At 40.7% G+C, this 11,292-nt stretch overlaps 1 protein-coding gene across 1 annotated transcript; it reads right to left on the reverse strand.

Moving 5' to 3' along the window:
- Window positions 1–3,980: 3,980 nt before the first annotated feature.
- Window positions 3,981–9,610, reverse strand: DCLRE1B (DNA cross-link repair 1B). The gene is made up of 5 exons (XM_015411462.1): window positions 9,456–9,610; window positions 7,844–8,053; window positions 6,726–6,891; window positions 5,766–5,948; window positions 3,981–5,249 (listed from the first exon to the last, which is right to left on the reverse strand). The coding sequence occupies exons 2-5, from the start codon at window positions 8,030–8,032 to the stop codon at window positions 4,111–4,113; spliced, it is 1,677 nt and encodes a 558-aa protein (XP_015266948.1). The 5' UTR covers window positions 8,033–8,053; window positions 9,456–9,610; the 3' UTR covers window positions 3,981–4,110.
- Between the last annotated feature and the right edge of the window lie 1,682 nt (window positions 9,611–11,292).

Below are 11,292 nucleotides of genomic sequence, written 5' to 3' on the forward strand. Positions count from 1 at the left end.
GCTAAAGAAAGGTTCATGCAGAAAGAAAGTACAGGAACCAAGCCATGGCCTTTTTACCATCTGATCTTCCGTGCTGCATCAAAGACATGGAAGACAGCCTGCGCCTGGAGAAAATGTACAATTTTTGTGATCTTTTTTAGCACTACAAATGGCTCCTACATATGTTTACTTGGCATTCAGAGAGACTTACACCCATTGAAAGGGCCACAGCCTTAAAGCACAAGTTCCTTGAAACAGTTTCTGTGGGAGCAGTTTTGTTTGAAAAAAGCCAAGATGCAGAGAAGACCCTGAAGTAATCTCTACCTTGCTCTAGGGAAAGCGTGCTGAGTATTCATTATGCAAAGAGAAGCAGAAAATAATAATGGCAGAACCTCAATGCCTGGAGGACTTGAATGGGCTTCCTTCAGTGCAGGCTGACACAACATCAGCTGCGCCTCAGCTGAAGAGCAACACTGCCAATAAGTTTCCAAAATGTCAATACAGCGTGACATTAAACCACAACAAACACACACATGTGCTTTGTCCTGACTTCGTTTTCAAATTAACAACACTAATATCATTATTATTATTATTAGTCAGGCTGTACACAGACATGGTTTTATACGCAATGAGTCCTGAAAGATCATTACCGGCTATATCAACAACGCTCACAGAATTTAGTGACATCTCTGGTGGCCTCAAAGTTAATTTTTCCAAATCCTTATTATATCCAGTTAAACTAACACACTCTGTGTACATTCTTCGAAACTGCGCTTATAAATGGGTGAAATGCCATTGACAATATTTGGGTATACCAATCCCTGTGAATTTACAAGTCTTATTCAGCATTATTTGGAGTTAGAAAAATCCATTTTATCTATGCTGACACAGTGGATAGATATGCAAGCTTCTTGGATAGATAGAATTAGTGTTATAAAGTCATTTATTTTACCTAGGTTTTTATTTAGAGCAATTCCAATTCATATTCTGGGTTACATTATACACAGATCGGAATCTGTGTTAACTAATTTTATCTGGCAAGGAAGGAAACCTAGAGACAATTTTAAAACTTTAAGCCGACCCCGAGACGAAGGTGGGCTAGCTTTCCCGGATCTTCATAGGTATTACAAGGCTACTGTTCTCTATTCCCTACTAAAATGTTAAAATAAAATATCTAGTGGACTGGAAAACCATAGAAAATATGGATTTACAACTTAAGACATTTCTGGAACTATTGTGGGCTAAGGATTCTGATAGACCCTCAGCTCTGAACTCTAATTGCTTCCTATTATTGCTATTTAAAGTATGGGACAAATATCGAGGCACTTTTTCTCAATTTCCTTCCCCCTTACCAGCTTCCTTGGTCAACAATGGTTTCTTCTGGGGAAAGATCAGAAAGTTTTTACAACTTGGAAGGAAGCCAATCTTTGTAGATTTATTGGCATCTCTGAACAGGGACAGATTGTTGAATAAGATTATTTTAGATAGGAAGTGCATTACTCCTCTCCCACGGTATGAATACCTCCAAGTTAAACATATGTTTACCTCTCCTCACATACAGGACTGCTTAAAAAGTTCTCTTTTTAACCCAGATTCACAAAAGGGAATAATATCTAAAATTTATGGGATTCTTTTACATCGTACTTATAAGAACCCTCTGCCCTATCAGGCAAAGTGGCAAATAGATTGCAATCGAGATATTTCTAATTCTCAGTGGAAGAGGATATGGACATCTTCTGCCTTCCGGTCTAAATTGCTCAAAGTGTGAGCCGCCCTGAGCCCGCATTGCGGGAAGGGCGGGGTATAAATTGAATAAAATAAATAAATAATAAAGTGCAACTTATCTCTGTTAAACTGCTCACGAGATGGTATACAACCCCATCCCTACTGCATTGTATGAATGTTTCCTGCCCCCCATTCTGCAGGAAGAACTGTGATGAGCAGGGAACATTCATACATTGCTGGTGGTCATGAATATGTTAGACACTTTGGGGGCATTATACTTAACCAAATCAGAAATATAACTGGTTATACCATCCCAAATACACCTGAATTACTATTACTGAATATGTGGGACAATTCTGATCTCCCTAAAATATGTCAAGAATTAATCACAATCTTACTTACTGCTGCTAAATGCCTCATAGCTCAGAACTGGATAAACTCATCTCTACCAGTGATAGAAAATTGGGATTTAAAGGTTTGGAATTTTTTTTATAATGGATAAAATTGTAGATTCTGTCTCACATTCCAAACCTCATCTTGGTCTTTCTAACAGAAAAAATGGTTTCCCTTTTTGGAATCCACAGCTCAGAATTTGAAGTCGAAAAATTATGGTCTGCAACATCAGTACCACTATATATTGTCTCTCTTCTGAAGTAATGTGGAATAGAAGTCCTATAATCTCACTCTTCTATATTCTCGTTTTCTATTTAGCTCTAAAGTTATGCTATTTAGATTGTCTTCTCCTATAAATGTTTGGTAATAGTTGCATTTGTTAAGTATGATTATTGCTTACAGGTTGTTTAAAGATTGTTGTCTTAAGATGCTGTTGGTAAAATATTGTACTATTGTTATAATTCAAATGCTGATGTTTGGATTGTTATAATTTCTTCAATTTTCAATAAAAATAAAAAAAATAAAAAAGGTTAGCACCAGAACCTTGAACCTGATCCGGTACTCCACCAGGAACCAATGCAGCTTGTGCAGCACAGGTTGAATATGTGCTGCTCATGGAGTCTCAGGGGTGTGAGAAACAGAAGCTTCCACTGGATGTTGAATCTAAGTAAAGTACATTATTTGTAAGAACTGATTAAAATCTCTGTCGGCTCATTTACAGCAAGATGAGGAATGATACCATCAAAATGCAGCAACCTCACTATTGCTAAAGGCCTATATCATTTTTAAAACACCACACATACACAATTGTTACTCACTTATTGCGTAATATCAGGTACATTCTGACAAGATACTGCTTCTACTATAGAAATATCTGAGTTTCCTGCTACCTGTTTGGGGGGGGGGATGCAGTTTTTACTCTAACCAGTACACTGTTGCGCTTACAATTAGGACTCGAAACACAACTTCTCAAATGTCATAGATAACTTACTGGACAATGACTGTGACATCACTAGTATCCAGCAGCACAACTCAAGCTCATGGTCATTCTTGCAGGTTTATTTTTTACTTCTCTAGATGATTTCTTTTTTCTTGTACCCTGTGGGAGTGCTCATGTAGTCCCTTGAAAAATTAAAATAAAAAACCCTAGTAATGCCCCACCATTAAAAAAAAAAAGTTTAATGATACAAGGACATGCTCTCCCCTTCAGCCCTGAAGACCTCTTTTCTTATCCCTCCAAGATTTACCTTTTTGTTGGTAAAACCAATAGGGGACACATACACCCCACCGCCAAATATGTGTATGTTGTGCTACTGACCCTGGACTGGAACTAAAATAAGTATAGAAGGAAAAGTCAGAGAATTTTTATTATTGTTTGGAAAAACACCAAGTGACCGCAGAGCAGTTTCTAATACGCAGTATATAAGTTCAAAATTGATTTTATGTCCCGTTAAAAGAGTAATGTCCAACATCCCCAAATTGTATACAGGACAAAACTGTTTATGATGTTAAGTTTACAATCCTAATGATATTTACTATGGAGTAAGTCCCATTGAAATAAACAGAATTTCCTTCTGAGTATATATATTTAAGACTGTACTGTTGGTTATCTTTCTGACTCACAGAGACACTCTACATGACTCCCATTTTTAAAAAATAATAAAATGCAACAAACACATCAGATCTCACATTAAAACAATCACTGCATCTAATAAAGAAGTGACTGGTCCATGTGCAGATGACGAAAACAGCAAAACCAGGCCACCTACAGACAAAGTAGGGATCTCTGCCTACACAGGAATCACCCTAGGTATTAAAAAATATAAAATGGTAATTAACCAAAGGGAAAAACACATACAAAAACAGTCTGATGAGGACTAAAGATGATCCAGAAGGAAGGGAATGTTGAGAGTAGCTGAGTGTCAGTTAAAGGACAAAGGCTCTCTCTAACTTGACACAAAAAAACCCAGACTATCATACCACAAAACCTCTTTGCGGGTAGTTTTGCTTCTACTATGAATTCTTAGCCTGAATGAAAGTTTGCTCTACTTCTTGCATTTGGGCCCTCCCTCTTTTTAAGTAGTTTTCCACTTGCTGGTCAAAGGTTTGAAGGGTCCAATGCTTTGAGCTGTTCAACGGAGAAAAGTCATACTTCTGAAGAAGGCTCCCTGGAGCATTGGTAGGCTGGAACACCATGTCCTTTTGGGAGCCATGTGTGTCATTGATGTCATTTTGAACAGGGTGCAGTGTTGCTGAGGGGACACAGTCTTCCAAGCCTACTTGGCAAAGATGATTGTCACCCCCCAAGCTGGAACAAGGAGTCCTGACAACCACTTCAAAACAGGGCAGTGTGTGCTTTGATGTTACACTCGTCTCATGTTTTTGGAACGGATCAGCAATCTTGTCCTCTGACTGATGTTTGATAGATGTCACATCAGACTGCACTGGAGAATGTCCACTCTGGTCCTCCAGTTTTTGAGGTTTTACCATCATTATTGTCTGCTTCCCTCTACCCAGAGAGTACCCAGAACACCTTCCTTTAGAATAAGGCAGAGATTTCTTCAGGGGCTTTGGGCAGCTTTGCTGGGAAACCTCTGCATCCTGGCTATCTTCAAACAAAACCCCCTTTGGAACTTGGCAACAGGAAGTTAGTTTTAGTATCTTTGAGGGCCTTTCCTGCCTCTTGCTTGGTAGCTGCATGAATCTTTTCACCGATTCAGGTACTTTGGACTCCTTAAGTGACTCATTTTCCGATCTCAAGTACTGCCTGAAATATTTCTGACATTCTGCCGTCTTCACTACTGGGATTATGGAACAGGGCTTCAGCCAAGCCACAAACTGCAGCAACTCTTGGAAAGATGAGTGGTCTGAGTAAGGAACAATGTGGGCATCAGGGTGACTGATCTTCACTGGCCGACTGGTGGGGAGGATAGCTATGGTTGGATGCCTCTGGTTCCAGCGGATCATATTTGTTTGGCAGATTTCTGAAAAATCCACAACATGAATCCAACCAGCCTCTTCCTCAGTTCTGAACACATTCTCCAGCCCCAGTAGCTTCATCAATTCAAGCTTCCTAGGACTCACCACAATCCAAGTGCCAAATTCTTGAGCTAGCTGTACCAAGAGGGACTCCTTTCCCAAAGTGTAGGTACCTGGAAAGGATAAGTAATCACTTTAATGTTCAAAGGCCATATGGAATGATCCTGTTAATTCAACCTTCACAGATCATTTCAGAGAAATGTAGTAATACATCAATCTGAGGGCATTTGGATATAGCAACAGTTTAGTTGCTAGACTTTATTACTTTTGAAACCAAGACTTCAAGGAACTGAAACACCACACCTTCTTTGACAGAGAGAAATTGAGTCCACACTTTAAAATATCTGTAAACTTGCCATTCTGAATAACTATCCAGACTCTGCAGATTTTCTGTATTCTGCAGTTATAAACTAGATGAGATTATCTTTAACAAATGACACTGGAAAAGCACGCTTATAAACTGAAAAAGACATACTTTTTGTCCTCAAATATTAAATCTGTTTCACTTTTGTGCTCTGCTTATTTGGAGTGTCACAGTAAACTGATCTGCTACCCACTTTGTTTGAAGGTCAGCAGCTTGCCTCAATCACCATTTGGAAATTTCACCCCAATCTTGTAGGACAGCTCACCAATTTTAACCAGGTGACAGGGGTGGGCCCTGATCAGCTCTTTGATTTGCTCAGTGGCCTTCTGCCGGGATGGTAGGATAAGCTCAGGATGGCAGTTGGTAGTGTCCAAGTAGAGAACATTGATCAGTTTTGTGTTCTTCAGAGCTGGCTCCTGCTGCATGTCAGGATTGTAACGAAAATCACCTGCTCAGAAAAATATCAAAGGTTTTCAGAATAACATACCTACCCCTGTCAAGAGAAACAACCACTTAGAAGTTGGCAGAAGTAGTTTTAATGTCTTCATTTATCCTTGCAATACCTTTGGGAAATTACTATGTCTAAATGACTGTTACCCATGACCAAAAAGTGAGTGTTGAAGATGAAGGGAGATTTAAATTTGTGCTCCCACACCCAAGACAAAACCTCAGCCAATGTAATATAATAGCTACCAATAGCCCACAACAGGGTAGTAGTAGCAGCAGTAGAATGTATTGTATTTAGCCATTGGCCATTACAAATTTTACAAAATCATAAAATACATTAACAGGTAAAACTTTAATTTAAATTAGTTAGGCCCATAATAGTGACAACTGTGCAATACTGCAGAAATGGGAAGCTATTTAATTTATACGTCACTCACCTTTCTCCCTAAATGAGGGCCAAAAGCAGCTTATGTTGCATCACCTCCATTTTATCCTCACAATAACTTTGTGAGGTAGGTTAGATGAGAGTGTGTGACTGGCCCAAGGTCACCCAGCAGAGTGGGGATTCAGACCTGGCTCTCCCAGATCCTAGTCCGATAGTCTAACAACTACACCATACTATAAGAAGCGACGCTTTTTAGAGATCATCATGTAGTTGTCATTAAGATCTTAGCATTGGGGGGAAAATTAAGAGGAAGTAAAGTTGGGAGGTGGAGGAAAATATTAGGAAGAGTTCAAAATATGAGATGCCCATCTCTCATAAACAAAGAATTCATACCTGTGTAGAGGATGACACCGAAGTAGCCTTCAAAGAGAAACATGACAGATCCAGGACAATGGTTAGCATCTATCAAGGTCACAGTCATAGTTTCTTGGCCAGTGTCATCCATAGGCATGACGTGGCTCTCCCCCACTTCAAGAGGGTGGATCCAGCACTCAGCAACCTGGAATCAAAATGAATGCATGTTACAGTCAATCAAAGTCTTCCTTTAAGACAGCAGTTCTCAAATTTTAGGAACCAAAAGCCCCCATTTTGATATGGGGGGGGGAGAAATTAAGGATCAACAAGCCCTCCCCTTTTCCCTCACTGGTACCCACCATATGTCACAAAGCCCCTTTCAAAGCGTGTAGCAAGCTGTATGTGCCCCATGGCGGCTTCCATCCTCTAGTGCCCTCTAAGCATTACAGTAAGAACTACATCAGTGACATTTTAAAAGCAAGTGTTGCTTGTCCATGGCCTACAAGGTCAGGTCTTAACAAGGGTAACAAATTTTGTAAGGCTACAATCAAAAATCCCTCACCCACATTCTAATCAATCTCCCCACAACCTAGATTGGCCAGGACTTTGTACTTGGAACTGCAAAAAAAAAATCCTTATTAATATCTTCCAGCCAGAGGCTTGGTAAACAGAGGTGGGAAGGGGCCCGGAAAAGCTTTCACAGCTGTTCACAGAAACAGAAAAAACAATACCAGTGTCACAAAAAACAAACTTCCAGTATTCAGTTGTCCATATTGTCTATGAACAGAGTGGTCTCTCTTGCGATACCTTTCGCATTGAAAAATGCAAACGAACAAAAATTATTTTATTTCTGAAGTCACTATAACTGTATTAGCCCTGTACTTTATTAGTCCAACTCAGCCAACTAGGTCTGAATGATTAGATCCTGGCAGGTTTTCTGGTTAGTGATCAGGAAACTAGGTGCCTACGCAGTGGTGGTGGTGGTGGGTATGAGAAGACGGAGAGGACTCCATTTTCATGTAAACTAGATAAGCGTGTGAGGGGCACAACTCTCTTGTCTTTACAGAGGATTCACAGACTCTGTGAAATTTGACTCTCCAGTTTGAGAAGCACTGCCATAAGAAATACAGTAGAAAACTTGACAGATCTATATTTACCTTCAATTTCAAATGCAAGATTTGACCAGTAATAGGAGAACAATAGATAGGCTGGCTCCAGGTGCTAGAAAGGCCCACTGTATGGTCACTGTGCATGTGAGAAAGAAAGAATAAGCGAGCTTGGCTAGCTTTTCTTATATTCCAGAAATCCACTGCTATGGGCGTGCCTGCAATCAGAGCCCCGTTCATCAATCCAACTCTTTCAGACTCCTGTAAACCAAGAGAAAGATGTGAGTATCATCAAAAAGAGGTTTGGAGAAAAAACTTATAGACTGGGATACCTGATGTTCAGAATGGGATAGTCTGCCATCAAGGGTATGAACTGGATCAAGACAATATAGGACTTTGACAGCCCTATGTAATCAACAGGCATATACTAATTATTCCCAGTTAAAGGGACTGAGGTTCTGATGATAGTACATCGTGACATTCTTACAGCTCAATTGCAAGCACTGTCTTAGAGGTAAATCCCACTAAATTCAATGTTACTGTAATCCATAAATTAAGACTTGAGTAAACATATCAAGGACAGAGCTACTGATTCTTCACTTAAACAGCTAATAAAACACAGAAAAATTCAGATTCTATTGTAGATTTCTGAGAACTATTTGAATACTGGGGACACTGTTCTCCTCTCTCAGTAAAGGAAGGATTAGCTGTTAGTTCACTGTATATCCTGTGCAGTAGGGCCCCAGCCACACTAGTCCTTCATGCAATATAATTCAGCTGTAGTAGTAGTCTTATCTGAAAGAGATCCTTGAAAGTTCTCCACAAGTCAGAATGCACTGTCCATGATGGGAGCAACATATTGTCACTTGTTCTAATTTCAGTGGGGTAGCCATGTGCAGAAGTGGGTTCTACTCAGTCATGATCCAAGCCACGTGGTAGCCTACAACTATGAGAGGGAGGGAAGGCAAGCCAAATCAGCTTCTTGGCCTCCTTTCAAGTTTGCCCCTCTAACTTTACTCTACCAACGGGTGGAACTCTTTTTTCCTATCAGCTAGCTTCACCCAATAGCCTTTTCTATATAGTATTACGGATTTCTTACAGGATCCGATTAAGTCATAATTGCCATAGACAGTGGGATGGCTTTTAGATGGAGTGTTGAAAACAAAGTTTCAGGGACTGTGCATTTATGCATTATGCAACAAAGTCAAGTTTTTACTGAAGATTTTGGAAAGCATCAATAATGTATAACAAAAAATACAAAAATATACCAAATTTTTAAACATAGGTTACAAAAGACTGTAAGAGTATTTCAAGTAAGATAATAAAAACATAAAACACATCCACCCAACCCTGACTAAACTGTTCCGTATTCTGCTAGGATCCAGAAAAAAGCAATTTCTTTTCATTCAACCTCCTTTCACAGATCAGCTCCTTATAGGGATGCCAGCCTCCAGGTGGGACCTGAGGATCCCCCAGAATTACAGCTCATCTCCAGACTAGAGATCAGTTCCCCTGGAGAAAAAAAGATGCTTTGGAGGGTGGAATGTAAGGCACTGAGGTCCCTGTCCTCTCCAGTTTCCCATCCTGCACCTGGCAACCCTACCCCCCCGCCCCCAATCCCCCGCTGGTGGCCAGAGGGGACCTGGCAACCCCAGCTCCTTACCTTGTTATACAGCCAATTTCTCCTCACTTCTTTCTGATGCTCTGACTTGTCCTTCTTTCTTCTCACTAGGTAGGTTCCTCTTGCTTATGTAAGTTAGATCTGGCACTCTGCCATAGATTTTGACAGATCAGTATGAGCTTTCAGTTAGGCTGACCTTATTTTCTGCCTGAAAATAATCAACACTGTTTTTGCCCCAAAGCAAACAAAGTACAAGAAATATGAAGCACAAAATGATAGCTTCAAATTCTTCCCATAGCCCACAAAAGTTTGTTAGAATAAAACTATTGGTCTTTAAAATTGCCACCAGACTCTTTTTTCTCACTTGTGAAATTATCCTTCCCAGTATGAGATGCAGAATTATTGTGCATCATATCTGAGTAGAATTATGGTATGGAATTAATAGGTCAGAGGCCAACAGCATCTCTGGATAGTAGTAGAAGAAGAAGAGATTGGATTTAAACTCTGCCCATCACTACTCAAAGGTGTCTGAGCGGCTTACAAACTCCCTTCCCTTCCCCTCCCCACAAAAGACACCCTGTGAGGTGGGTGGGGCTGAGAGAGCTCTGACAGAAACGGCTCTTTTTCAAGAACAGCTCTTATCAGAACTATGGCTTGCCCAAGGCCATCCAGCCAGGTGCAAGTGGAGGAGTGGGGAATCAAACCTGGTCCTCCCAGATTAGAGTCCGCGCACTTAACCACTACACCAAACTAGTACTGTGAACAGCTCCGAGAGCAAGCTAACAGTTAAGATCTTTTCCATCAATGGCCCACCGGCACAGGTAAGGTATGCGGCAGAGACAGGGCTTTTACAATGGTGGCACTTCACCTTTGGAATATCCCCCGAAGCTGTCACTTAGCTACCAAGTTAAAACATCTCCTTTACACAAACCTTTAATTGGGGGGGGGGGGTTTCCCATCTTTTTTTAGTTGCATTATTATCAGCTTGTAGCCTGAGAGCTTCTTTATGAATATCATTTTATTTATTCACAACATTACAAACAATTAAAATACATCATAAAACCAATTAAAATTGAGCTAAAATACACATATAAAAGTACGGGCACAAAATTAAAACACAAGGCAGGAAGGAGGGATCATTGAGGGAGCATCAGAGGAAGGAAAAAAGTCTTCACCCACTGGTGGAAGACAGTGACATAATTTGGGCACCATGACCAGGAAGGCCACCTCTCGGGCTGCCACCCATCTAACCTCAGAAACCAGGGGCACCCAAAGCAGGACCTCAAATGATGACTGCAGCAGTTAGGAAGGTTTGTATGGGAGCAGGTGGTACAAAAGGTATGCTGGACCTGAACTGTATTGGGCTTTGAAAGTCAACACCCAGCAGCTAGAACTGGACCCAGGAAGAAAATGAGAGCAAGTCTAGATTGAAAACTGGAGTAATACTCCAGTTAACCTCCTGGTTGCAGCATTTTGCACAAACTGACGTTTCCAAACATTTTTCAAGGGCAGATCCCTGTAGATTGCATTGCAGTAATCTGATCTAGGTGTTACTTCCCTGTAGAGTGCATTGCAGTAATCTGATCTAGGTGTTACTGGGGCATCCATCACGGTGACCAGATCCTTTCTGCTCAGGAAATGTCACAGCAGGTTGACCATTCAACGGTGATAAAAGGCACCCCTGGACACCTCTGCCACCTGTTTATCCAGAAGTAGGCCTGGATGCAACAGCACCACCAAGCCATGGACCTGTTCCTTCAAGAGAAGCCCAATCCCCTCCAGGGAAGAAGATACCTCAAATCCTACCAGTAGCACTTCTATTTTGTCAGAATTAAACTTCAGTTTATAAACTGTTATCCATTACAAAACTGTCTGCACG

This window comes from Gekko japonicus, unplaced genomic scaffold (genome assembly GCF_001447785.1).
Source record: "Gekko japonicus isolate JY-2015 unplaced genomic scaffold, Gekko_japonicus_V1.1 scaffold437, whole genome shotgun sequence".
In the NCBI taxonomy this organism is placed as follows: domain Eukaryota; kingdom Metazoa; phylum Chordata; class Lepidosauria; order Squamata; family Gekkonidae; genus Gekko; species Gekko japonicus.

Bases quoted from the DNA above. Each gene is read 5' to 3' on its own strand.
- DCLRE1B (XM_015411462.1), bottom strand. From the start codon at position 8,032: ATGAACGGGGCTCTGATTGCAGGCACGCCCATAGCAGTGGATTTCTGG. The intron at 6,892-7,843 runs GTAAATATAGAT...TTTTGATTCCAG, and splicing joins TCTTGCATTTGAAATTGAAG to GTTGCTGAGTGCTGGATCCA. The intron at 5,949-6,725 runs GTATGAATTCTT...TTTTCTGAGCAG, and splicing joins CGGTGTCATCCTCTACACAG to GTGATTTTCGTTACAATCCT.